This window comes from Camelus ferus, chromosome 22, assembly GCF_009834535.1.
Source record: "Camelus ferus isolate YT-003-E chromosome 22, BCGSAC_Cfer_1.0, whole genome shotgun sequence".
In the NCBI taxonomy this organism is placed as follows: domain Eukaryota; kingdom Metazoa; phylum Chordata; class Mammalia; order Artiodactyla; family Camelidae; genus Camelus; species Camelus ferus.
This window is the reverse complement of record NC_045717.1, coordinates 22922730-22947602: the sequence shown is the minus strand read 5'-3', so window position 1 is coordinate 22947602 and position 24873 is coordinate 22922730. Positions and strand designations below refer to the sequence as shown.

The 24873-nt window shown below is 50.5% G+C and overlaps 1 protein-coding gene across 1 annotated transcript in view; it reads right to left on the bottom strand.

Moving 5' to 3' along the window:
* C3 (complement C3) overlaps positions 1 to 20947 on the bottom strand; it is a 30247-nt gene extending 9300 nt beyond the window's left edge. The window contains exons 1-26 of the mRNA XM_032465749.1: positions 20874 to 20947; positions 20105 to 20297; positions 19288 to 19447; positions 19121 to 19191; positions 17293 to 17387; positions 17107 to 17189; positions 16931 to 17021; positions 16652 to 16754; positions 16399 to 16537; positions 16018 to 16133; positions 15768 to 15914; positions 15211 to 15420; positions 14873 to 15079; positions 13578 to 13736; positions 13116 to 13245; positions 12779 to 12850; positions 12383 to 12580; positions 9012 to 9120; positions 8654 to 8739; positions 5510 to 5652; positions 5204 to 5416; positions 2836 to 2902; positions 2653 to 2739; positions 1726 to 1929; positions 1199 to 1274; positions 762 to 921 (exon numbers count right to left, since the gene is read on the bottom strand). Of these exons, the coding sequence (XP_032321640.1) occupies positions 762 to 921; positions 1199 to 1274; positions 1726 to 1929; positions 2653 to 2739; positions 2836 to 2902; positions 5204 to 5416; positions 5510 to 5652; positions 8654 to 8739; positions 9012 to 9120; positions 12383 to 12580; positions 12779 to 12850; positions 13116 to 13245; positions 13578 to 13736; positions 14873 to 15079; positions 15211 to 15420; positions 15768 to 15914; positions 16018 to 16133; positions 16399 to 16537; positions 16652 to 16754; positions 16931 to 17021; positions 17107 to 17189; positions 17293 to 17387; positions 19121 to 19191; positions 19288 to 19447; positions 20105 to 20297; positions 20874 to 20947 (3393 nt within the window). The remainder of the gene's footprint in view (positions 1 to 761; positions 922 to 1198; positions 1275 to 1725; positions 1930 to 2652; positions 2740 to 2835; positions 2903 to 5203; positions 5417 to 5509; positions 5653 to 8653; positions 8740 to 9011; positions 9121 to 12382; positions 12581 to 12778; positions 12851 to 13115; positions 13246 to 13577; positions 13737 to 14872; positions 15080 to 15210; positions 15421 to 15767; positions 15915 to 16017; positions 16134 to 16398; positions 16538 to 16651; positions 16755 to 16930; positions 17022 to 17106; positions 17190 to 17292; positions 17388 to 19120; positions 19192 to 19287; positions 19448 to 20104; positions 20298 to 20873) is intronic.
* Positions 20948 to 24873: the final 3926 nt, after the last annotated feature.

Below are 24873 nucleotides of genomic sequence, written 5' to 3'. Positions count from 1 at the left end.
GCCCTCATGGAGCTCCTTGTCTAGTTGGGGAGACAGACATGAACCAACCAACTCATCCATAGATACATAATTATAAACTGATGAGTGCTGTGCAGGAGAAGTGGATGTGGCAGTGAGACAGCGGGAGTGTGACTCAGTCAAGGAAGTCGGGAAAAGTGCCCCTGAGGGATAAGATGGAACCACAATATGAACAGTGAGTAGGAGTCAATGCTCACAGGAACAGTATGTGCAAAGGCCCTGTGGCTGGTTAGAGCAAGGCTCCTAGCAGTGCAGATGGAGCTTGGAGAGAAGGGGTTAGCTGTGAGGCTGGGAAGCCTGAAAGGTTCCAATTCCTAAGGCAGCAATTCTCCAACTTAAGCACATCTGGTGGTGGTGGTGGGGGGGCCGGGGGGTTGTTAAAACTCCGATTCTTAGGTGTTGCCCCTAAAGTTTTGATTTAGTGCACCTGGAGTCCAGCCTGAGAACGTGTATTGCTAACAAGTGTGCAGATGGTGCTGATGCTGCTGGCCTGGGACCACACTTTGAGGACCACAGCTCCAGGGAGTTCTGTGTTTATTTTTAGAGACAGGAGGGAGTCAGGGGGCTTTCATTTTGCACCAGATCCTGCGGGTCTAGTGTTTTTGCAGCGGAAGGGTGACACTCTGAGCTCCCTTATATCTCTTTCCCAGCGTGCAGTGAATTGGGCGGTGGGTGGATGGTGGAGTCTTTTTCCAGTCCAGGTGCCCCTCTCCCCCAGCCTGCCCTGAATCCCTGCCTCTTACAATCATTTCTTGGTGTATCACAGGCCCATCCTCCTGGAAGACTCCATCAGGCTTCTGTTTCTCCAAGATCAGCCATTTGACAGCCCCGCAGAGGACCTGAGAGTCGATGGCGATGAGGTTGGCTGCCAGCGCAAAGACCTTGACCACAAAGGCTGTCAGCCTGGGGGTGGACACAGAGCATGAGCCAATTGGCTCTGGGATCCAGAGACTACCATCCCAGATAACCAATGAGCAGAGAGGGGCGGGCCTGTCCTCATCAGCCTAGCTTCCCTTCCCAAAGCTCAGGACCCAGCGTTGCATAAGGGTCACTCAGCTGGCTGGTGCCTTGAATGCGAGTGAAGGGGTCCCGTCTCACAGGGCTGTGAGGGTGAAGCCCGCCTAGGGCGCTCCAGGCTGGGATCCAGGGAGGAGCAAGGCTGAGGTTGGGCAAGACTCACCAGGTGCTGGCTGGCCGGGCTATGAAGGCCGCATATGCCATGTTGGGTTTTTTGAAGGCCAGCTGCTGGGTGTACCCTGCAGGGAAGGGAGAAATGTCACCAGAGGCTGAGCGGACGGGGTGGCTGGTGTGCGTATGTGAGGAAGGGGCTTAGAAAGGGGATAAGGATGCTGTGAGGGGTGGGACAGGGGTCCACAGAGGCAAGGGGGGCTCTGGGCAGGATGGGGTGTCTGCAGGGGAGAGGAGCTTAAAGGCGGAAGGGACTCAGAGAAGGTGGGAGGAGCAGAGAGAGGAAGGGTAAGGAGTTCTCAGAGAAGAGGGGATTCAGAGACAGGAGGGTGCTCAAAGGGGGGTCTCAGGGGCAAGCAGCCCCCAGTGGGGGAGGGAGCTCAGAGAAGGGCCTCAGAGAGGAGAGAGGGGGCAGTCTCAGAAGGGGGCGGGGCCTCCAGAGGGGCGGGGCCCCAGAGGGGCGGGGTCTCAGGGAGGAGCGGGCTCCGAGGGGCGGGGATGGGGGCCTGGGGCACACACCCTTCTTGATGAGCTCTAAGGCCTCCTGCCGCTTCTCCAGGCCGAACTTCTCCCACTGCTCGGTGTGGTCCAGGTAGTGCACAGCGATGACCGTGGGCGTCATGCCGATCATGTTCTGCTCCCCACAGCCCGACGGGGTCACGATGAGGTGCTTCAGCCGCTCCCCGTCAATGGCGTCTTCTGCCATCTGGGCCACTGGGGTCCCTGCAGCCGGGCAGGAGGATGACACTCAAGTCCGGGGCCAGCCAGGGCCAAAGGGGTCAGGGACAGCTGGGGGCGCGTGAATGACGGAGGAGCTGCACGCCTGGGTGGCTGGAGGGGGCTCTGCGTTTTTAGGGGGTGAAGGTGGCCTTGCGCTTCATGGGGAAACACAGGACCCTGGGTCTTCTTGTTACACCAGTAGTAAACTAATTCCAGTAACAACAGCCATGAATACTGATGTCGGTGCTTAATGCTATTTGCCAGGCTTTGTTCTAAGAGAACACCACATAGTACCTCATTTAACCCTCCAACAACCCTCAGACATTGGCACTATTACTCGCCCCCATCACAGATGAGGAAACCAAGGGTCTCCTCCCCAAACCTTACACCTCTCAGGTTGCGAGCTGCCTTTTCAGCTCCTTCTTGCGTCCCTTCTTGCCCCAGTCATTCTCCTTCCGGGGCAATTAGTTCCAGAATTTCTGCTCTTAAACTATATTGTTTCTCATTTAAACACCTTTATCAGCAAAGGCTATTTGCTGTACTAAATACTGCCTGGAACCTTCTATAAGTCAGATCAAGGTGGGGGTTGTTTTGGCTGAAGAGGACGAGGGAGGCACAGTGGTTATATTTCCCCCAGAGTTAGATGGAACTGGGGTCCCTTCTCACGGATCATGCCCCTCCCGCCCCGTTCTGGGTCCCATGGGGCTGGGGCCAGGGGCATCTCACCTTGCAGGAGGATCCTGGTCTCCGATTCCGTGTCTGGGACTTGGTCACTGAGGTCTGCAGCTTTGATCTCCTCTCGCTGGACTCCATCTGCCAGGCAAATAGGAGACACCGATGGCACCAGCCCCCTCCCACCCACCCTGCGCCACCACCCAGGCCTCGCCCCCTCTCCTGCAGCTGACTCACTTTGGCCCTTTTCTTCTGGATTCAGTGTGCGGACAGCCACAGTTTTGTTCACTCTCCTTCCTTCTGGCTGGACAGCGTTGAGGGGCAGGGGGAGTCATGTGAATGAAAGGACAGAGAGCCGGTCAGCAGGGCACTGTTCTGGGAATCACTGTGGCATATGTGTGATGCCGTCCACCTGGTCTTAGCTGTGTGACTGGAAGTCAGTTACTCACCCTGTCTGTGCCTCAGCATCCTTCCTGATAGGGAGGTAATGTAAACATCTACCTTATAACCATTGTTGTGCAAATGAATAATAAAATTATAAGTTAATAATGAAATAACAAGACCTTCAGAAATTTTCTTATGTGCCTAGGACCTTTCTTTACTGGGGTTAGTTCATTTAATCTTCACAATAACCCAATGGGGTGGGTACTACGATTAACACTCCCATTTTAAAGATGGAGGAACTGGGGAACAGAGAAGTGAAGCAACTTGCCCGAGGTCACACAGCTAGTAGGACAGAACTAGGGTTTGAATCTGGTAGTCTGGCTCCAGAGTCTGTTTTTAACCCAGTGACCTTCAATGGATTAAATAAGAGAAAAATAAAAATTTTAAAATAAAACAAATGATTTAACTTAAAAGTAAAACAAAAGTATAAAATAAGTAAATAAGAATAGGTAATAAAGAAAAACTAAATGAAAGAATGTGCGTAAGTACTCAACACTGCCTGGCACATAGTAAATGCTCAATTAAAATAGGGGTTATTTTAATTAGGATCAAAGCCCAACTCAAGTGGGGAGGGTATAGCTCAGTCGTAGAGTATGTGCTTAGTGTTCGCAAGATTCTGGGTTCCATCCCCAGTACCTCCATTAAAAATTAAATAAAATAAATAAATAAACCTAATTACTACCCCCAACCAAAACAATCAAACAAAACCAAAAAAAAAAAAAAAAAACCCCGAAAACACAAAAAACCCAACTCGAGCTCTCATGTGTTTACAAATAAACCTCCGTAGTGGACAGTGTCTGTGTTTGCCTTCTTAAAATCCAGTCGCCTTTCACCTGGTAGTAATTCCCAGATTTTCCTTTGCAGACTGAGTTTCCCCCAATGGTGCGTTGGCAAATGTGTAACATCCAGCTTTCAAGGAAGATAAGCTCCTGAGCCGCAGTGCTGTCAGTTGCCTTGGTGTAAATATCCCCGCCATGCTGGATTTCAAGCCAACAGCGGCAGCGAGGACGGAATTTGGAGGTGGCGGGCATGCGGGTTCCTGGGAGCTGGGCAATGCAGCCTCCAGCACACTGCTGGTTTTCTTCCCGCCAGTGCCCAAGCTCAGCCATACTGAAACCCAATGCAGGAGAAAAATGTGTGCCCCTAAATATATACTTTTTTGTAATTCTTTAATGGTTAATTTTTGTTCCAGAACATTAAGGTAGTTGAAAAACATATGAGTTTGCTTCCATTAAAGCCAGAAAAGAAAAATTATAATAAATTTCGGTTTGGGTATAAATGAAAGATTTCAATGTAAAATCACTGTCAGTTCTAATACATTTGGTTTTCAATATTTCCATGATTTTTCAACTACTGTAACATTTTGGGAGAAAATTAACTATTAAAAAATGCACACAGACCCATCTACAGGGCAACTCATTTTTCTTTTGCTTCAGGCTCCAGTGTGGCTTGGACTGACACTGGCAGGTCCTGTCTCTAAAATTTTGATATTTTGTTCATTGTGGTGGTTTTGGCATTAATTTTGATTTCTTAAAATACTGTCTTAAAATATTTTATCTTGTTTGCGATCTCACATTTTGCTTTAAAATATTAATAAAAGATGATGAAATAGTCTTGTTTTTATGGATGATTTTATCTCTGATTATATTGGAAAATGTTCAATAGAAACAGAACTGTTAATGTATATTTCGAGGGTAAGACTCGTAGGTAAAAACAGAAAAGTTTCCCATGTTCCTGCATTGTATATTATTGCTTTATAACATTTGTTCTGTGAAATGTTTTCCCAAGATCTTTAAAGTCAAAAGAAAACTCCTACTGAAATGTATTGCAAAATGTCATATTTGAGATAAAAAACAAGGTCCTACTATATAGCACAGGGAACTAAAAAAAGTCATACTTGACATTAAAATATATTTTAATGAAAAAGTATTATTGATCTTTGTTACTGAGCTTTTGGGTGCCTCCTAAAATTCCATGCCCAAGGAGAAAGCTTCACTTGTCTCACCCAAATCCCAGACCTGCTTCCAAATTTCTAGGACCCTCAAATTTCCTAAGGTGTGTGCTGTGTTCTCAGCCTGGGTCTCCAACCTGGGCTGATAGCACAGGGAGAACAGGGGCCTTCCCCGAAGGACAAGGGGCAGCAGGTACCCTGAGGACTCACCACGACCTTCAGAGTCTTCTTGACACCATCACTGATGAAGCGGTTGTACACGGCGGCCTTGACCTCCACCTCCTGGAGGCCGATCTTCAGGGGCACAATGACATAAGGCACGGCCACCGAGGATTTGGCTGGGATGACTAGAGTCTGCTGGTGGCGCTTCTTGGCGGTGGCCAGGCTGCAGAAGGCTGGATTGTAGAGCAATTCCACCCTCACCTGCCGGGCAGAGAGAGTATCAGGTGAGGGGAATGTGCCACGGCTCCTCCCCTGCAAGCCCCTCTTCATGCCTCTGTTGCACCAGGGACCCACCTTGAGATCTTCGGCCTCCCGGTAGTTGTAGAGGACTGCCCGGATCTCCACCTGCTCGTTGCGCACGACAGAGTAGGGCAGGCGCAGGTCGATGAAGAAATCCTGCATCACTGTAACCTCATAGGGCTCAGCCACGCAGATCCCTGCCCGGGTGGAAACAGAACACGGAGTATGAGGGGTAGAGCGTGGGCAGAGAGGACTGGATCCAAGTTCAGGTCCAGGTTCCTGTCCCTGCCAATGTCTCGGTGCTTATCCCTGACCACGGGAGGCATCCCAAGCCCAGCCTGTCTTTGCAGAAGCCTGTAGACGAAACATCATTAATGGTGATAACTTACAGATGGTGGTGGTGGCAGGATGCTGCCACGATTTAGTGATTCCTATTTTCTTTGTAATTTTACTCATAGATAGATGCACAGGAGGAAAGAAGGCGAGCATGACTGAAGGGTCTGTATCTGCGCCCTCCAAAATGGTAGCCCCAAGTGGTCACTGGGCACTTGAAATGTGGCTAGCTCGAGTGAGAACTGGATTCCTGCTTTTAGTTCATTTTATTAACTCAGATTGAAACTTTAAAAATTGTGAATATACTAAAAACCACTGAATTGTACACCTCAAAGGGTGGCTTGCATGATATGTGAATTATATCTCAATTTAAAAAAGGATGCTTGATTCAGTGATTAGGAAACTTCTTAAAGTACGTTTAGAACAACTTGGTGGGCCAGTCTACCTTCTCAACTGTAAATTTTATGAGTCCTAAAATACAGATCAAAAGTGAAAATCTAGCATCCTAGATGAACAACAGTGTCCTAGTGTAGCACAGAGAGCTATACTTAATTGAAGAAAAAAAAGCTAGCATCCTAATTGAGACGTGCTGTAAGTATAAAATATGTGGCAGATTTTGAAGGCTTAGTACAAATAAAAACAAAATATGTCATTCAAAATTTTGAGACACTGATAGGTTATCCTTAAATATGAATAGATTTATTATTGTAACATTGTTATGTGGTAGTGGTTTTGCAAAATTTTATAAAATTGAAATAATATTTTGGATATATTTGGATTAAATGAAATGGGTTATTAAAATCGACGTCATCTACTCCTTTGTTATGGGGCTATCAGAAAATTTTAAATGACATACACAGATGGCATTATATTTCCAATCAACAGCACTGATCTACTTGTAAAAATTAATAAAAGAAAATCTCAAATAAAACTGGCTTAGGGAAGGCCTGTAGAGGGAGTGCTGATGCCCTACCACCTGTCAATTACCTGCGAACAGGAAGCTGTCAATTACAGATCTTAACAGGAAGAGGCATCAGTTACAGACCCCAACCAGAGGAGATGCACCTTGCACTCCCCATCAGGAAATGCAACTGATTTAGGAGGAAGGAAATTTTTCTTTCTGCCCAGCAACAAGCCCAGCCAATGGAAACACTGCAGCTCAACCAATGAGAAACTATCTCACCCGAACTGCTGCTTTCCTCCAATGAGGAGATTTTTCTCTTGCTGTTGACTTGTTTGTCCCACCTTTCTTTCTATAAAAACCTTCCATTTTTTACAGTTTCTCTTTCTGGTTTTTTTTTTTTTTTAAGCAGCATTGGACTATCACATTCATAATAATGTTGCACTAAGAAATCTATTAAGATTTGATCATTTTTCTTTCTTATTCTTCAATGGCAAAAAAATAATCAGAGACTTGAACAAAATCCTTATTTCTCATCACCCTCGGGGTGTCTGCTGTGGTCACTGGTACTATCAAAAACAAGACAAGCAAAGAAGCAGATTTTGAGAATCTTGAAGCCAGGAAAGTAAAATTATAATAAAGTATAATTTATGATAAATTATAACTAAACAAAATTATAGTATATTAAATTCTGGGTTTGGTGTAAATAAAACACACTTAATGTGAGTTTTAATACACCTACCTTTTAATGTTTCAGTATTTTTTCAACTACCTTAATGCTCTGGGAAGAAAAATTAATCTTTGAAAACAGGCATGTGGGACACACATTTTTCCTCTTGCCTCAAATGCCAATATGGCTTGGCACGGCGCTGGTGTCTATTTAAAATTTGGTTATTTTAGCAGATACAAGCTATTATATACAGAAGAGATAAACAACAAAGTCCTACTATATAGTACAGGGAACTATATTCAATACCTTGTAAAAACCTGTAATGAAAAACAATAAATATATGTATAGCTGAATCACTATGCTGTACACCCAAAATGAACACATTGTAAATCAACTATACCTCAATAAAAAATAAATAAAATAAAACAAAATTTGGATATTTTGTAAATCACAAATTTCTCTTGCATTCATTTTAATTTAAAAAACTAATGCATGAAAATATGAATTATCTTGATGACTGAGTCTTTTGGCACCTACTTAATTTTGCACTCAAAGTCAGTGCCTCGCTCTCTTTACTCACCCCCAGCCCTGCTGCAAACCATCCGTCTTTGGCTACGGCTCCTTCTCCTCAGGGTTTCACACCCAGCCCTTGGTGGGGGCAGTGGTGGTGGAGGGAGATGGGGGGGCAATGTGGGTAGGGACATACACACCTTTTTTGTCATGTTTCACAATCTAACCACCTATGTTTCAATCACTCCTTTCATCCCGCTTCCTCTTTTTTTTTCTTCATTGCTTTCCCCACTATCATGGCGACATCACCCCCTGAAAAGTTTTTGTTGTTGCCAATTTTTCTGTATGATGCTTGGACGATGGGTATATGTCATTATACATTTGTTCAGACCCACAACATGTACAACACCCAGGAGTGAAGCCTAAGGCCAGCTATGAACTTGCAGTGATAACAATGTATCCATGTAGGTTCATCGATTGTAACAAATGCACTCTGTGGGTGCAGGATGTTGATAGCGAGGGAGGCTGTGTGTGTGGTGGGGAAGGGGGTATATGGGAAATCTCTGCACCTTCCTCTCAATTCTGCTCTGAAATGAAAACTGCACTACAAATAAAATCTGTTTACAAAGAGCACCGTGTTAATCACATTCTAGACTCTAATGCCTCTCCAGGGGGAAGAGTGGGAGCCACCAAGAAATAGAGGGTCTGTTGGGATGGAATGAGTAAATGCCCAAGGGGTCTGGGGTCCCGGCCTCCTGAGGATGGGGTTGCCATCTTCTCTTACCTTTCTTGTCTGATAGGCTCACAGCCAGAATCTCCCAAGTGGTGATGGAGTCTTTTAAAAACACGTACATGAGCTTCGTGGAGATTCTGGATGGGGGAGGAGGGGGAGCGGGGCATTAGGAGAAGACATCTAGCAGGGTGGAGGGGGAGAGCTGTCATGGAGGGGTCCTAAAAGAAGGGTTGGAAGGGGCTGGGATGGGCACGTGTAGGTAGCCCAACTCTCGATTTACTGGGCTGGGTTGTGGGGTTCCACCGTGATTCCAGAAGAGGAGGGATGGAAGTGCATGCAAACTAAAGGCCCACCCTGGGGTGATGACAGGAGCTGAGGGTGGGGTGGAGCAGGGGCATCCCAGCCTTACCCATTTTTCTCCTGTTCTTTAAGCTCCTCAATGGTCCACAGCCAGCTCTCGGGGAACTGGCTTCGGGAAATGATGTCCTCCTCTGGGATTATTTCATCTTCCAGGTCACCTGCAAGGGGGCGGGGGGACAGTCCCAGTTTAGAACAGACCCACGTTCCCCGCTATTCCCTTTTAGAGGTTTATCTCTGCAATCCCCTGGAAGGATTCCTAGCAGCAGCACGCCCGTGGCCACAGCAGCGCTTTGGGGGATCCCAGGTCTGTTTGCCCCTGAGGTGTGTGTGTGTGGGGGGTTCTTTCCTCCATAAAAAATATTAACAATCCTATTTTACAGCTGTGTTGGTATAAAGGTGAAAATAATCCAGGCTGTATTATATTCATGTTTCCCTTCTCTGATTTTTCAAGGGAGTGAAAGCAATTTGCATGAGCCTCTGAAACATCGCGGTCTCCAAGCACTGCGCCCACTGAGCCTGATGGTTGAGTACACCCTGAAAGCAATGGGGTGAGTTCAGAGATGCCACAGACTTGATGGAAATTGCGAAGAGGTGGTGGCCTTTACAAGCCACCTTGACACTGTCAGCAAGTACGTGAAGTTGGGTTGGAGTAGGGTCCAACCCTGGCTGGATTTCCCTGAAAAAATGATGAACAGATTATAATTTGACTCTGGGTCTGCCTAACAACAAAGCAGATGGAATTCCACAGTTGCCCAAATCCACACATATTCTGGAATAATCCATCAAAGTGCCTTTGGGGTACTAACTTTTAATCAGCTCTCTGTCTCACTTCCTGTTGGCTAAAGAAATGACACAATGCTAAAAAAAAAAAAAAAAAAAAAAAACTATGTGTCAACCATTTCCCCAGTAAATCAGAAGTTTTGTCTAAATTTCCTCTTTGCAAAATAAAGTCTTGGGCGCCTGGAGCAGAGAGCAGCACGTGTAGTTATAATTTGCCAAAAGACTGAGGGTAGACTGTTTTGCTCACACGTGTTGGGAATCTTGAGTCTTTGGGCGGCTGGAGGGATTGCTAGCTTTCTAGCTAAAGGAATTTAGAAAGATTTGACCACATTGGCAATGGCTGCCTTTGAGATGTGGTTGTAAGCAAAGAAAAAAAAAAGAAAGAAAACAAAAGAAAAGAAAAAAAAATACAGTTGTGTACAAAAATCATGTGTTACCATATAAAGAGTCCATACCTGTTTTCTTAAAGGTTAAGTGAATGTTGATTTTTGGGAAAATCTCTCTTGACTTAAATTTTGCTATGATTGGATAGTTACAATGTTAAAGAAAAACAAAACTAGAAAGCAATAAAGAGGAAATTTACAATGGAGAAATCTGGCAGACACTGCCTTAATCAAGTGATCAGGGTTTTCACAACACCACTAATGGATCAAATCAGTACCACGTGGCTCCTGAGACAAAGGACAGAGAAGGACATGGTATCTCTTCAGTGATGGTCCTGCCAAAAGCTCAAAACTTGAATAGGATCATGAAGAAGCATCAGGCAGACCCAGAGAGTGGGACAATCTACAAAATATCTGGCCTGTGTACTTCAGAGACGTCGAGGGTGTGAAAGTCACAGAAAGAACAGCTGATAGGGGTCGGAAAGATCCAAAGGATGCTGAAGGGACCCAACCAGAAATGCAGCATGAGAGTCCGGACAGGGTCCCTTTTCCTATAAAGCGCCAGAAACAAAAAGAAAACCCAGCAAAACCAAGAAAAAACAAACAAACAAAAACCTGGTGAAGTTTGAATGGTGTTGGAGGACTTGGTGGTGATGAATCAGTGTTAGTGTCCTAATTCTGATGGCTGCACTGAGGTTTTGTGGGAGAATACAGGCGTGCTTCGGTTGAGCTTTGCAGATACTGAGATTTTTTTTTTTTCAATCAAAGTTTTATGTCAACCCTGCATTGTAAGATGATGGTTAACACTTTTTTTTTTTTTTAGCAATAAAGTATTTTAGAATAAGGTATGTACATTTTTAAGACATCACACAATTGCACACTTAACAGACTATAGCATAGTGTAAATATGACTTTTCTATGCAGTGGGAAACCAAAAAGTTCATATGACTCACAGTGTTGCCATGGTCTGAACAGAACCCACAATATCTCTGAGGTCTCCCTGTATCTTTGTTTCTAGAAAATCCCCACCAAACTATCTAGGGGTGTTGGGGCAAATGGTTCAGGAGGAAAAAAGTTTTTTAGATTTCATTTCCAGTTTTTCTGTAAAGTTTAAGACTATTTAAAGAAAAAAAAAATGAGGATTTTTTTTTGCTTTGCTCTGCCAGCCTGCCACTGAGGAAGTGTCCCCGTCTTCTGTGGCTTTTAAGCAAGAGTATTTTCATCACTTTTTATCTTGTAATTGATAATGTAATTTCCATGTTTCAAGTGTCAAGTCACTGACACTTGACTCTGCCCTTGGAACCCAATTTGATCCACGCAAGTCCCAATCCCCTGTGAAAATGACAGGACACACGAAAGAAACGTTCCAATGGCTTATAGAACCATCCCCAGAGACATGACAGCTCACCATAAAAATCATTAAAAAGAGAAATTTGGACGGGTTAAAATGGACTGGGGTTTTGCCAAGGTGATCCTCGCAAAAGATACCGAGCTGCCTGGGGTGCAACATCCAAATGTTGTTTCAACAAAGCCCCTCCTGTGAGAAGTCTTTCCCTAATTAGGACGGATTAAAAGATGCTTCAGAAAAGGAGGGATCAGGCCACCCAGGGCTTCTCTGCCTTTCAGAAGATGACAGTGAGGGCCCTTGTCAGTTTTATAAGTGGAGGCGTAGTTATAAGTTGCAATCATATGGAGACAATTTTGGTTTTGCTTTAGTTGGGCTTCTGATAAGAGAAATTTCTCTTGGCTTTGCTTCAAACTTAACTTGGTCTGAGATGGAAAGTTTCAAGTGTGTGAATGTTTCTGGAACACAATGAATGAATGAATGAGTGAGTGAATCTTGTTGGTAGGCAGAAGTTGGACACCTCTCTTTGGAAGGCAACATGAATTTGTTTCTTTAGTAAAGGCATGCTTAGGAACACATGCCAGTCTTGCCACTGGCAACTTGTGCGGCCTGCCCCGTCATCTGGAATGTCACCCCCCTCAGACCACGGATGTCCTGGGCGCTGGCGTTGTCAAACTTCAGAGTGATGGGAATGGGCCAGGGTGATCCTCCCAGGCAGGCAAGGAATCTTCTTCCCCATTAGACTAATTCCTTCTCCTTCCCTCAGACCTGAACCACCTCGCTCTCTATCTGAGGGCTTTCTTACCCCTCCGACAGGGGCTTCATCCTCCCTGCTTCCCCCTCAGACAGGCCCTCCTTCCCCCTTGGGCAGGCACCTCGGCCGGGGGCCGCCTCCTCCCGGGTGAGACTTACTCCGGGCCAGCCCCAGGGGCTGGTCGCGCCTGAGCTTCTGCCGCAGCTGGGTGATGTACTCGCAGCAGTCCAGGAAGGCCTTCACGCAGGCGGCGCCTTGCAGGATGAACTGGGCCCGGCGCCGGCACGGGAACCTCATGGGGTTGTCCCGCATGCCGTCTACACAGCACTTGCGCAGCTCCCTGGGGTACTGACCCGCTGTGGGAGGACAGAGCCCCCCCCCGCCGCCCCCCGCATGCCCTCAGTCCTGGCCTCGAAGCAGGAGGAACTCAGGACAGACCCCAGGGAGAGCTTCCCCACCGCCAGGATCTCCTCCCCCCCGCCTTTGGCTGGGGTCCCATCTGGGCGGGTTCTGGGGTGTGGGGAGGTGGGCAAAGGCCCGCGGAGGGTGCCCACCTTTGTCCGCCCTCTTCTCCATGAGCTGCACGGAACGGCGGCGGCGGGTGGCCGGTTTCGGGCACTCAAGATCTGAGAAGGGGGACCAGGAACGAGATGGGTTAGGCACCTCCTCTGTGTCCTTGGTTTCCTCACTGCAGCCCGTGAGGTTGGAGTGTTATTGCTCCCACTTGACAGATGGAGAAACTGAGGCTCAGAAAGAAGTGATTTGCTAGATGGTGGTGGAGGCAGGACTTGAATATTCCCGATCCCAGACCCCTGCTCTTAACCTGCTATCAGCATCCAGTAGGTGGAGGCCCACCCCGCTCCCCGAACCTACCACTGGCTGCATCCTCACCTGCCCTTTCAGGGGTCTGGAGGCCTTTGTCGGTTTTGAGGGCCAGCCCTGCATCTGTGAAGACGCCAGCATAGTCCTTTCCACTGCCTGGCGTGCAGCCAATGTCTGCCTTCTCCACTGTGTCCCAGATCTGTGCAGTGGAACGGGGAGTCCGGTCTCAGGGTGGGGTGAGGCCAGGCCAGCAGTGCCTCCACCAGCGTGCCAACACATCCATCCAACCCCACCTCCATCGTCATCCTGGTCCCCAGGCCGTCCACGGTGGACCATCCGGAGGTGGACCCAGAGCTATGTCCATTCACATCACCATCCCCAGCTTGGACCCTTGTCCACATTCTCATCGTCAACTCAACTTCAACCCATCCCAGTGTCTACATCCACTCCGACTTCTACGTTCAACTCTTGCTTAAACCCATTTGCTCTCCCCAGCCCCATTCCCACCTCAACCCAATGCCATCTCCGTACCTTCCTCTGGGTCAGTTTGTTCTTCTTATTCAGCACGAACACACCCTTGTCCACGGCCACCAGCCCCACTCGGGCCCCCCGGTTGCCCTCTATCTTGAGGGTCATCTGTTGTCCAGGTCGATGCTGCTTCTCCTCCTTATCACCACCTTTCACCACCAGCTGCGGGGAGGTCGGAAGGGTGGGAGGGAGAAGTCAGCCCTGCGAGGAGGCCCCGCCCTCGGGCAGCAGAGGACAGAGGAGGCCCCGGACTGGACAGGGAGGGGAGATGCAGGCAGAACCCGCATCAGGCAGAGAGTCAAGAAAAGAGAGAAAACCAGGAGCAAAAAAGATACTGCGTATAAAGATTCCAGTTACAAAATAAATGAGTCGCGGGGATGCGGTGCACAACGTGGGGAACACAGGCAACAGCTGCCCAGTACCTGCATGCATGGTGACACGTGGTGACACGTGGTGACTGACTTACCCTGGTGAACACTTAGACGTGAGGGATTTTGTTTTGTTTTCTAACGTCTTTTTAGGGGGGAGTTAATTAGGTTTATTGATCTATCTTTAGAGGAGGCACTGGGGGTTGAACCCAGGACGTCACGCACGCTAGGCATGCGCTCTGCCACTTGAGCTACACCCTGCCCCTGGTGAACATTTTGAAACATATGGAAATACTAGTCGCCATGTTGTGTATCAGAGGCTAACATAGTGCTGTGGGTCGATTATACTTCCAAACAGGCTCATAGAAACAGAGATCAGATTTGTGGTTACCAGAGATTTGGAGGGGGGGGGGGACTGAAGGAAGGTGGTCCAAAGGCACAGACTTCCGGCTGTAAGGTACGTAAGCAGCAGGGATGCGTGTACAACATAACAAGCATAGTTAACACTGCTGCGTGTTAGATATGAAAGTCCCTTGAGTAAATCCTCTGTTCTCACTACAAAGAAAAATTTTTTTCTAATTCTTTAATTTTGTATCTCTTTAAGATTAGGGTTGTTCACTAGACTTGTGGTGATCATTTCATGATGTATGCAAGTCAAATCATTATGCTGTATACCTTAAACGTACACACAGCACTGCATGTCCGTTACACCTCCATAAAACCGGAAGGGAAAAAAAGAGCCGCTGAGACTGAAAAGAGAGGGAAGAAAGAACAAGATGGAAAAGGAGGAGGAGGTGGGCACCCTGCAAACAGGGGAGAGGAATGGAGCCAGAAAGTTCTAGAGAGGCAGAGCCAGAGACGCAAGACGGGGAAAGCGATGGCCAGGCGGAGAGTCCCCACATGGGCACAGAGAGATGCAGGGGAGCTTACCGTGCCCACACACGTGTCCTTGACATCCACCCACACGGAATCGGCCACCACCTCCCTCTGGCCACTGGTGGTGATCAGCGTGTAATAGGCCACCAGGCGGAAGGAAGGGATGAAGTCCTCAGTGATGGTCAGGGGCATTACCACCAGGTCCTGGCCAGGCTCTCGCACTTGGCGCCCCACCTTCAACAACTTCCCCTTGTTCATTATCTGAAAGGACAGGTCGGCATAAGGGTCGGGAAGGTGAGAGGAAAGATGGAGGGGATCCAGGATGGGGGAAGGCTCCTGGAGGTGGCGCCAAAGTGAGGAAGAGGGACTCGGGGTTCCAGGAAGCCACAGACCAGGTAGGTGTAATAGCGGATTTTGGCTTGCTCTTTGGGGTCCGTTCGCAGGTGGAAGTTGACATTGAGTGTCTCTCCCGGCTTTAGCTCCACACGGGGCACAGAGAGGTGCAGGTAGTTGTTGGAGTTGCCCTGGGTGCTGTAGGGAAGGGCCTGCATGGTCCTGGTCGCCTGTCGCGCCTCTGGGATACCCTCCTTCTTAGTGCGTACCTGGGCAGGGAAAGATGGATGCATGCTGGCCCCCCACGTCCACATCCCTGGGAACTGGGAATATGGTGTTTAACGTGGCAAGAGGGACTTAGCAGATGGGGTTAGGTTAAGGATCCCGAGGGGATGCGGAGGAGACAGGATGACCCAGGTGAGTCCAGTGCCGTCACAAGGTCCTTAGAGGACATCTGAGTGGAGGGAGGGCCCGGCTGTGTGGAGGACAGCCCTTCGGTGCAAATGCACACATCCCTCTCTGGATGGCAAATCCCTTTATACAAATAAAAGGAGCCCTCTACAATATAAAGCCCCCCGTCCCCCGGCGTGGGGCCCCGAGGCTGGCCCAGACGCACGGTGATGGTCAGGGGCTGCCGGCTGTTCTGTGTGTTGATGCTCAGTTTGGCGACACCGTCATCCTGGGTCAAGGACTGCACGTTGGAGCCCTGGGTCACCACTGGGATGTGGCGGGCCGGGGAGCCGTCGGGGTTTGTCACGAACACCTGCGGGTGCAGGGGCAGGTGGAGGGGGTTCAGGTGGACCCAGAGGCGGGGTGGGGCTCAGGAGCGGCTCGGGGGAGGGGCGCAGCCCTGCCCTGGGTCTCACCATGAGGTCGAAGGGCATGGCGGGCTTGAAGAACTTGGGTGTCTTGGTGAAGTGGATCTGGTAGGGGGAGGTCACGATGGGGATCCCGGTGCGCTCCGCCTCCACCATGTCACTGCCTGAGGGGGGCCAGCCGTGAGGGCAGGCTCCTGGGCCACCACTCAGGACCAGGCTTCCCCGCTCAGATTGGACCGCGCCTGCACACTGGATCTCTCTCCTCAGACTGGGTCTCCCCCATAAGTCGGATCCCGCTTTCATTCTAAATGTCCTCCCTCAGATTGAGGCTCCCCCCTCAGACTGGGTTTTGTGCCCCAGACTGGACCTCCCCTGTCAGACTGGACCCCCTCTTCAAGCTGGGCCCCCTCCCTCAGTCCGGGGCCTCACCCGAGTGCAGGATGACCGTGACGGACACGTATATGGACTTCCCCACCAGGATGTTGGCAACGGCGTCGGCTCGGGGGGCCTGTACCCCGTCCAGCAAGACCTTTTGACTCAGTGTGGCCTCCCCAGTACCATCCTCGATCTGGGGGAGAAAACGAGGGCTCAGAGAGGAGGAGGGCTCAGATGGGGGTGCTCCATGGGGGAGAGGAAGGGTGTTCAGGGTGGAGGAGACTCAGTGGGGTCCTCTGGTAGGTACCAAAATACGGGTAAGGGACTTGGCCAATGAAATCCTCTGTTCACCATCCTGGATCCCAAAGATGACGAAAGCTGTTCCATCCACATTCTTCCCATACAAGAACCTGTGAGGTGGGGAGAGTCTCAGATTCTCCCCTGCTGAAAAGATGAGACTTTCCCCCAAACTTCCATCGGCAGTGGCTGAGCCCCGCACTTCCCCTGGTCCTCACCAACTTCTCACCTGGTCCCGCACCTGTCCCCATCACCTTGCCTCTCCCTTGGTCCTCCCCCAGCCCCTCACCTGGCAGTGATGGTGACCTCCAGGCCGTTTGGGTCATCGATGTAGTAGAATTTCTCTGCTGGTTCCACTTGGACTTCAAAACTGGGCAGGACTGGCGGGACAGATGGTGTCAGTGCAGGGTCAGTGTGGGGTTAGCGTTACGCTCCCCCCCCCCCAAGGCTCCTCCCTCCTCTTACCGTATTCCTTCACTTCAAACTCAGCTGAGAAGATCTGCTGCGGGGAATTTTCATAGTGGGCTTGGATCTTCCACTGTCCCATGCTGTGGGGAAGATGGACTAGTGATCTGGCCACACCCAGCAGCCCCTCACCTCTTCTCCTGGGGTAGGGGAAGCCTGAACCCCCGCCTGAGGGGCCTGACATACGTGACCAGCTCTGGGATGTTCCAGGACAAAGGCAAGATGCCAAACTGGTTCTGGGAAGACAGGGAGTCACGCTTGATGAGAACGCCATCGGGGGTCTGTGGGGAGACAGGAAGGAATATGGCTCTTCAGAGACTAGACTTCACCCTTCGGCTCTCCCCTCCCTCTCTGGGTCTGGACGCTCTCTATGAGTCATGCCCACCAGGGAAATGGTTAAGAATGTGCCCCTGAGCCAGTCAGGTAGGGTTCAGATCCCCACTGCGCCACTGACAAGCTGTGTGACCTTGGGCAAGTTACTCAACCTCTCTGTGTGCAATGTGCACATTTAGAAAAAGGAGATACATACTACTCCTCCGTCATTGGCTTGGGACACATCAATACGGGCAAGAACTCATGATCAGTGTCTCTCAGATTACTAATAATAACTAGCATTAATTGAGACTTTTTTGCAGGACCCTGTGCTGAGCATTGGATTTCTATATGCCACTGCCTGCCATCACCTTTCTGAACTACAAGCATAGCCACCTTGTGCGGCTCGACCTGATACACAGATGACTTCGTTCGTTGCCAACAGTTCAACATCAGGAGACATCACACAGAAATCTGATTTTCTGGCTTCTCTTGGAAATTGAGGTAACTGTGGCTAACGTGCTGCTGTTGGCACAAGGTGACATCTGGTGGGAGCTGGGCAGCGCTGAGGAGGTGTGTGTTCTCTGTTCCGCACAGACCCCATCAGCCTGGTAAGCCAGCCTTCAGAACCTGGCCCCTCTTAGGTTTGTGTGATGTTACTAAATACAAAGATCGCATGAGGAGGACATGCCCTTTCTCTCTCTCCCTTCCTCCTACACTTGCTTTTCCCTCCCAATTGCGCCCTGGTTTTTTCTCCCCATTCCTCCCTCCCTCCCTTCTTCCACTGAGTTTTTATTAACCCTACAACCTGCACTGTGCAAACAGATAATCTCTTTCTGTATGGTACTTGGATTCAGTAGAAGTTGGGGGAAGGTGCAATGAACAAATGAAGAAATCCAATTTACAGGATGCCAAAAGGAGATGCCAGGAAGGGAGAAAAGAGAGTGGAGTGTGTGTGTGTGTGTGTGGCGGGGCAGTTTGCACTTTTACAGGGAGCTCAGAGAGAGCCTCACTGTAAAATTGGGAGCTTTGCGACATTTGAGCAAAGGCTTAAAGGAGGTGAAGGAGCAAGCTGTGTGGTTATTTGGAGGAAGGGGGTTTTCTAGGTAGGGGGAAGAGTCCGTGCAAAGGTCCTGGGGCAGGACTCTGCCTGAGTTGTTGCAGGAACAGGGTGGCTGGAGCAGAGTTGGGTGGGGGAGGAGGTGAGAATAGGGAGGGGACAGGGTGGGGGCAGGTCGTGAGAGGCCCTGTGGGCCATGAGGAGGAAGTGTGCTTTTACCCCCAGGAAAGTGGGAACCCTGGAGGGCTGTGGGCAGAGAAGGGGCGGGACCTGACTCAGGTGCTCACAGGCGCCCTCTGGCTGCAGTAGGTGGAACAGACTACATTGACTTAGTATCTGTCATTGTCCCAATTTCAGATGAAACTGAGGCTGGGAAACATGAAGTGGCCTGTCCAGAGTCACACAGTGACCAGGGGTGGACCTGGAGTCAGAATCCAGAGGCTCAAGCATCGCTCCACGCGGTATCCTTGGGTCCCCGTCCCTCTCTGGGCCTCTCTCTGCTTGTGCCTCTACGTATTTCTTTGCCTTTGGGTATCTGCTGCCTGTGCCTTTGTCCGTGTTTCTTTCACTGTCTCTCCCCATCTCTTTGTCTCTCCCAGAGTCTCTGCCCCGGGTAGGTCTGGGGTCCCTGTTGGCTGGTACCTCAATGCTGACGATAACCGTCTGGCCCACCGGCAGCAGCTTGTGGTCAAGCGTGAAGATCCGATAGAGGACTATGAGGTGGTGGGAGAGAAAGGGAGAGCTGGGTGAGCCCTGTCCCTCCTCCTGGCCCTACCCCCGGCCCTCTCCAGCCGCCCCCAGCCCCTTACCCGTGGATCCCGGCGTGTAGATGGTCTTGTCCGTCTGGATGAAGAGGTACCCGCTCTGAAGGCTGATCAGTACCACCTTCTCCACCAAGACGTTCCCGAAGGCTGCCTGGACAGTCACGAACTTGTTCCCCACCTCTGGTTTTAACTCTTTGGCCTGGATCTGGGCACAAACCAGGGGATCAGGAGGGGTCTGCTCCAGGGCCTCTTGCCCACCGTCCAGCCTCTTGGCCTTCGGGCGGGGTCCACACCTGCCCCTCTTCACAACAGAGCCCGCCCATCACTTCTGGTCTCCTTAGTTTGCCCAGATTTAGGGAGAGAAGGGGTACTCAGAGAGGGGGCAAGGGCAAGAGAGGGGGTAGGGGGTCAGGGAGAGGGATGGGAAGGGGAAATCAGACGGCGAGGGTGCTCAGAGGACGGAGGGCTCAGAAAGGGAAGAGGGCTCAGAAAGGGGAGGGGCTCTGAAGGAAGAGCGGGCTTAAAGGGGGAGGGACTTGAGAGGAGGGGCCCAGAAATGGGGGGGCTCAGAGATGGCCGGCCTCGGAGGGGGTGCTGAAGGAGAAAAGGGGGCTCCGAAGGTGGAGGCAGCTCAGAGAAGGCACTGGTTGAGAGAGCGGGTGGGGGCTCAGAAAAGTGGGGGCTCAGAAAGGGGAGGAGGAGACTCAGAGAGGGGAGGGGCTCAGAATGGGGAGGATACTCAGACAGAAGGGGCGGGGCTCAGGCAGAGTGGATGCGGCTCAGGGAGAGGAGGGGCTCAGCAGGGGGAGGACTCTAAGAGGGGGCGGGGCGTCAGCAGGGCCGGGCTTCCCTGCACGCCCACCTTGATGTTTACGTGGCCCAGATAGCTGTTGGCTCTGTTCAGCACGGTGTTCTCGCTGGACAGCACTTGCTTCTTGGCTGGGAAGTCATGGACCGTGACTGTGACCTGAATATCCCCTTGCACATCATGGGCTTCCAGCACCACCATCTCCTCGCTCTCCAGACGCAGGATGTTGGGGGTGATCATGGAGTACCTGCCGGAGCGGAGCACCGAGCGTGGAGCTATCACCCCAGGACCGTGAGAGTCCAGCCCTCAGCCGAGGTCAGCGCTCTGGAGGTTCTGGAGGCGCTCCAGTGACCCGCCAACAGCTGGGGGTCCTCGAAGCCCATCAAGTCTTGAACCCCAAATCAGAACCACCAGCTCCTCCAAGACTCTCGACTTCCAAACCCAAATCGAACCCACGTACTCTGGAAGCCCTAACTCCTACATCGTTAAACAACCCAAGTTTCTAAACACCCAAACCCTGGAACACTCCAAATCCTAATCTAAACTTTTGGCACCTCAGATCTATAAACGCAACCAAGTTCACCCCCTCAGCCACGTAAATGCACACCAAATGTCCAAACTCTACAAAGACTGAAAGCTCCTACATCCTGAAACTGCAAACTCCCAGATCATCTGAAATGCAAATCTCTGAGACTTGAAATCACCCCATCCACAGAATCGCTGAACACCACATGTCCCCTAAACCGGCAGGGACCTGTCCCCGCAAATGCCCACTCCCATCTCAGAAGCAGCCTTGTTTGGGGTCTGGGCTGTGACTACTCACATGGGGTCCCCCAGGGCCAGGGGGAGGCTGGCCAGCAGCAGCAGGAACAGGCTGGAACCTGAGTAGCGCCGCATGGTGCAGGGGCAGTGGAGGGACAGAGGGGCAAAGGGGCAGAGGGACTGAGGGAGAGGACGGGGAGGAGTGAGTTGGGGCTGCTGGAGGCTGCCTTTTATCTGGCTCCCCCCTTTTCCCCTCCTCAGCCCAGCCCTCCTCTCCCTGCAGCCTCCCCCCTCCCTGGGGCTGCCCCAGATTTCTCAATACGTTTCCTAAATTTTTCAATCTGCAGGGCCAGCAGGGGCCTGGGGTAAGTAACCCAAGGGCATGTCCTCCTGCAACAGGAGAAACACAGCAGCCTCCTGCCCTGGCCTTTTTCAGGGTCAAGGCCAGCTGGCGAATAGGGACCTTTCCCTGTGACACTCATTTTATAGCAGAGGAAAACCGAGGGCAGAGACACCCCCCCAGCCCCACCCAACCCCAAATATCTGGGCCTGGTCTTCAGTCCACTTTTGGCCATGCATTTATTAACCAAATCCTTCCTGTGAGTCCATCTTTATGCTGGTAGCTAGAGTCCCACTTCTAGAACCTTCCATGCTGGAGTTGAGGGTGGGGGACGGAGTCCAGCACTGACACTCGTAGCCCCATGGGGTGGCTTCCTCAGTGGAGAAGAACTCTGTTTCTTAGAGGGTCAGGGAAGGCTTCTTGGAGGAGAGAACATTTTAGCTGGACTTTGAAGTATGTGTAGGAGTTCACTATCCAGTTGAGAAGGTTTTCTAGGGCAAGGAGAGCCTGGAGCTCCCTTCATATATTCTTGTCAAGGGGCCCGAGTGACTATGAGGGTTTATCAAAATCATAATTGAGGACGGTCTCATTGCTAGTTTTTGTCTTACATCAATATCGTCTTAGGATAGTGTTATGAAACTTTAGTTTTTTGTGTATGAGTAGGTAATAAAGTTATATGGCTCAACGTCTTAAAGGTAAAAGTAAATACACAGGGAAGAGGTAATCCTTCTCCAGCTCCTATTCTTGTGCATTTACAAGTGTTTGCAAATTAAAAAAAAACCAAGTGCCAGCAAGCTCCACACACTGCCCTGCCTCCTCTCCCCGGGTCACACCTTGCTTGTTCATAAACAAGATACCTTAGAGATTGTTTCCTATCAGTGCACAACTTCCTTGTTCTTACCGGCGACTGTTTCACTGCCTTGTGTGAAAATAACCAGCCACCTACTGATGGACAGACAGACTTCCATTGTTCCAAACCATGCTCCCTCCACGGGGTAATCTTGAACTTGTATTATTTTCCAGTTCTCACTATTATGAGGTGGTAAACTTTGGGCAAGTTACTGATAGCCATCTGAGCCTCAGTTTCCTCCTGTAAAGGGGGGTTTTATCATAGCAGCAGCTTCAAAGAGTTCTTACTGCAAGGAGAAGAGATAACCTGGGATCAAAGTCTGTGCGCAACAGTAATCTTGCTAGATATGTCTCAGTTCCCCTCCAACAGTATAGTGATTTGCATGCTTGCTGGCCCTGCGCAAAATTGCCAATTTCCTCACAGCCTCCCCTCGAGGGCATGTTGGTAAAACCTTTGGATTTTTGCCTCAGTGTCATTTTAATTTAATTCCCAGGAGGCTGAACATCTGGGGCAGGAATATGTGAAGTCCAGGTGAAGGAGGGGATGGTGTGTGGATAGGCAAACCCAGATCCCTGAGGGGCTGGTTTCCAAAGCTCCTTTAAGGGGTTAATGGCGAACTCACTCTGATTTCCTGTAAACCATGCTCTTTTCCTGGCTATACACCATGGCCCGGTCAGGGGGGAGGCCAGCGGGGAGGCGTGGAGAAACAGAACAAACCTGGCTTATGTCTGCTTTGATTGCGACATCCTTTCCTTGGAAGAGGAGGAGGCGGGAGAGGCAAACACCTGCTTACCCTCCAGAATGGGGGTGCCACTTCTGAAACCTGCTACAATCCCCTCATCCCCCAGTGCTTTGTTTTCCTCCTCTGCCCCCCATCAGAAAACCCCCCACTCCTTTTCTTGGTTTCATTATAGCCTTAAGCATTCGGGCTCTGTGGTTTGAGAAGGAATTCCAGCTTACTTCCATTTCCCTGGGAGGCTGGGCTCCTTCCTTGGAACCTCAGTTAGTCCATCTGAACAATGGGACTGATGATAGTTTCTGCTGTTTTGAAAATTAAATGAACTCAGATGCCTCGGAGCCCTGGGCTTGGAGGGAAGGCTCCTGCCCGTGGTGGTGGAGGTCTGGGAAGGGTCCTGGCCCTGACTTCCAGGAAGTGACCAGAGGGATGGAGCGAGGTCTCCTGGGAGGCAAGGCGGTGAGAGTCAGAATCCTTCCCGGCTTTTCCCTGGGGAATGCACGTTTGCACCCAGAAGTCTGGGAGGAGGATGGTGGCCCCTCACCACAAGCCTAGCAGGGGAGGGAGAGAGGAGGCTTTCCTGGCTTGGAGTGGGGGAAAGCGAGGCTGCCTGGGCTGGTCCTATTTAGGGAACCAGGGAAATCTGGAACATTCTTATACCAACCAAGTTATTTGTTGTTTATCTGAAATTCAAATTTAACTGGAAAGCCTGTATTTTTCTGGCAGCCCTAGCTGGGGTGCAGAGAGAATAAAGGGAAAACAATGGGCATGATTTCTGGAGGGGGAGCCCAGGCACCCCCCACCCCCCACGCACCTGCCTGGGTGCGGTTATCTCTTGGCGGCACCCCATACCCACCCTTCCCTCACACAGGTGCGGCCAGGCCTGGGAGCAGCAGGGACCCCCCTTCCCTGCCCCCGCTCCTGGATGTGGTCCTTGCTACACTGCTTTCTGGGAATTTCTCTCCAGGACTCACAGCCAGGCCTCCCCTCCACACCCCCCTCCCCCAGCAGCCTGGGCTTCTCCTTCTCCCCCAACCCATTACTCATTAACTCGTAGTTAACCTTGACCTGGTTGAGCCAGTCCGCCTGCCCTCTGGCTCCTCCCCCTACCCCCCTCATACTTACCCAGCTGAGGCCCCCTGGGCACCAGGGACCCTCACCCTGGAAGACTCAGGGGCCAGAGATTTTGACTCCAGCTCTGCCTCCTCCCAGCCTTGACGCCTAATCTGTAAATTAGACATTCAGAGCCACAGAACCTCCCTCTGGGTCTTGGGGTTACGGTGCCTACAAGCCGAGGGCTCAGCCCGGTGCCCGGCACATGGCCAGCCCACGACGTGCTTTAGCTGGTTTTTAATTTTTGCTGACACCTGCTTCTCCTCTCTCTTGCCATGTTTCAGTGGCAGTCCCACTGGGTCTCCGAGCCAGGGTTCCCATGTCCTCCATCTTCCTCGTCCTCCGCGACCAGCCCCTGACCCTTAGACCGTCTCTCAGCCAATCCCTTCTCCCTGCCCTTGTGGTCCCTGGCCTTTCTGGCGTAGGCTCATCTCCTCCAGTTCATCTAGTCCATAGCAATGGGAGACTTTTCCCTAAAACACACCTTTGCGTTCCTTTTACAGAATTAAGATGTATAATACAGGCATAGGTGCTCGTGACCGTGAACCGTGAGGCTCAGCGGCAGCGTCAATTTCTCGCATCTTGTTTATTCCAAATGCCTTAGGTGCTATCACTGTCCCCATTTTACAAAGAAACTTGGGGCTTTGGCCACTTGCCCAAGATCCTCTAGCTGGTAAGAACTGGAATTTAAACCCTGGCAGCTGGGCTCTGGCGTTCACGTTCCTAAACTGTATGAGCTTCTGACCGCTGCTGTAACAAACGATTACAACCCTGGGAGCTTAAAACAATACATTTTTAGAATCTTACAGTTCTAGAGGGCAGGAGTTTGAAATTAAGGTGTGAGCAGGGCTGTTTCCTATGGAGGCTCTCGGAAAGAATCTGTTTCTGGCCTTTTCCAGCTTCTAGGGGCTGCCTGCATCCCTTGGCTTGTGGTCCCTTCCTGCATCTTCAAAGCACAAAATTCTAGCCTGTTTCCAGCATCACATCTCATTCTCTGATCCTGACCCCACTGCATCCCTAAA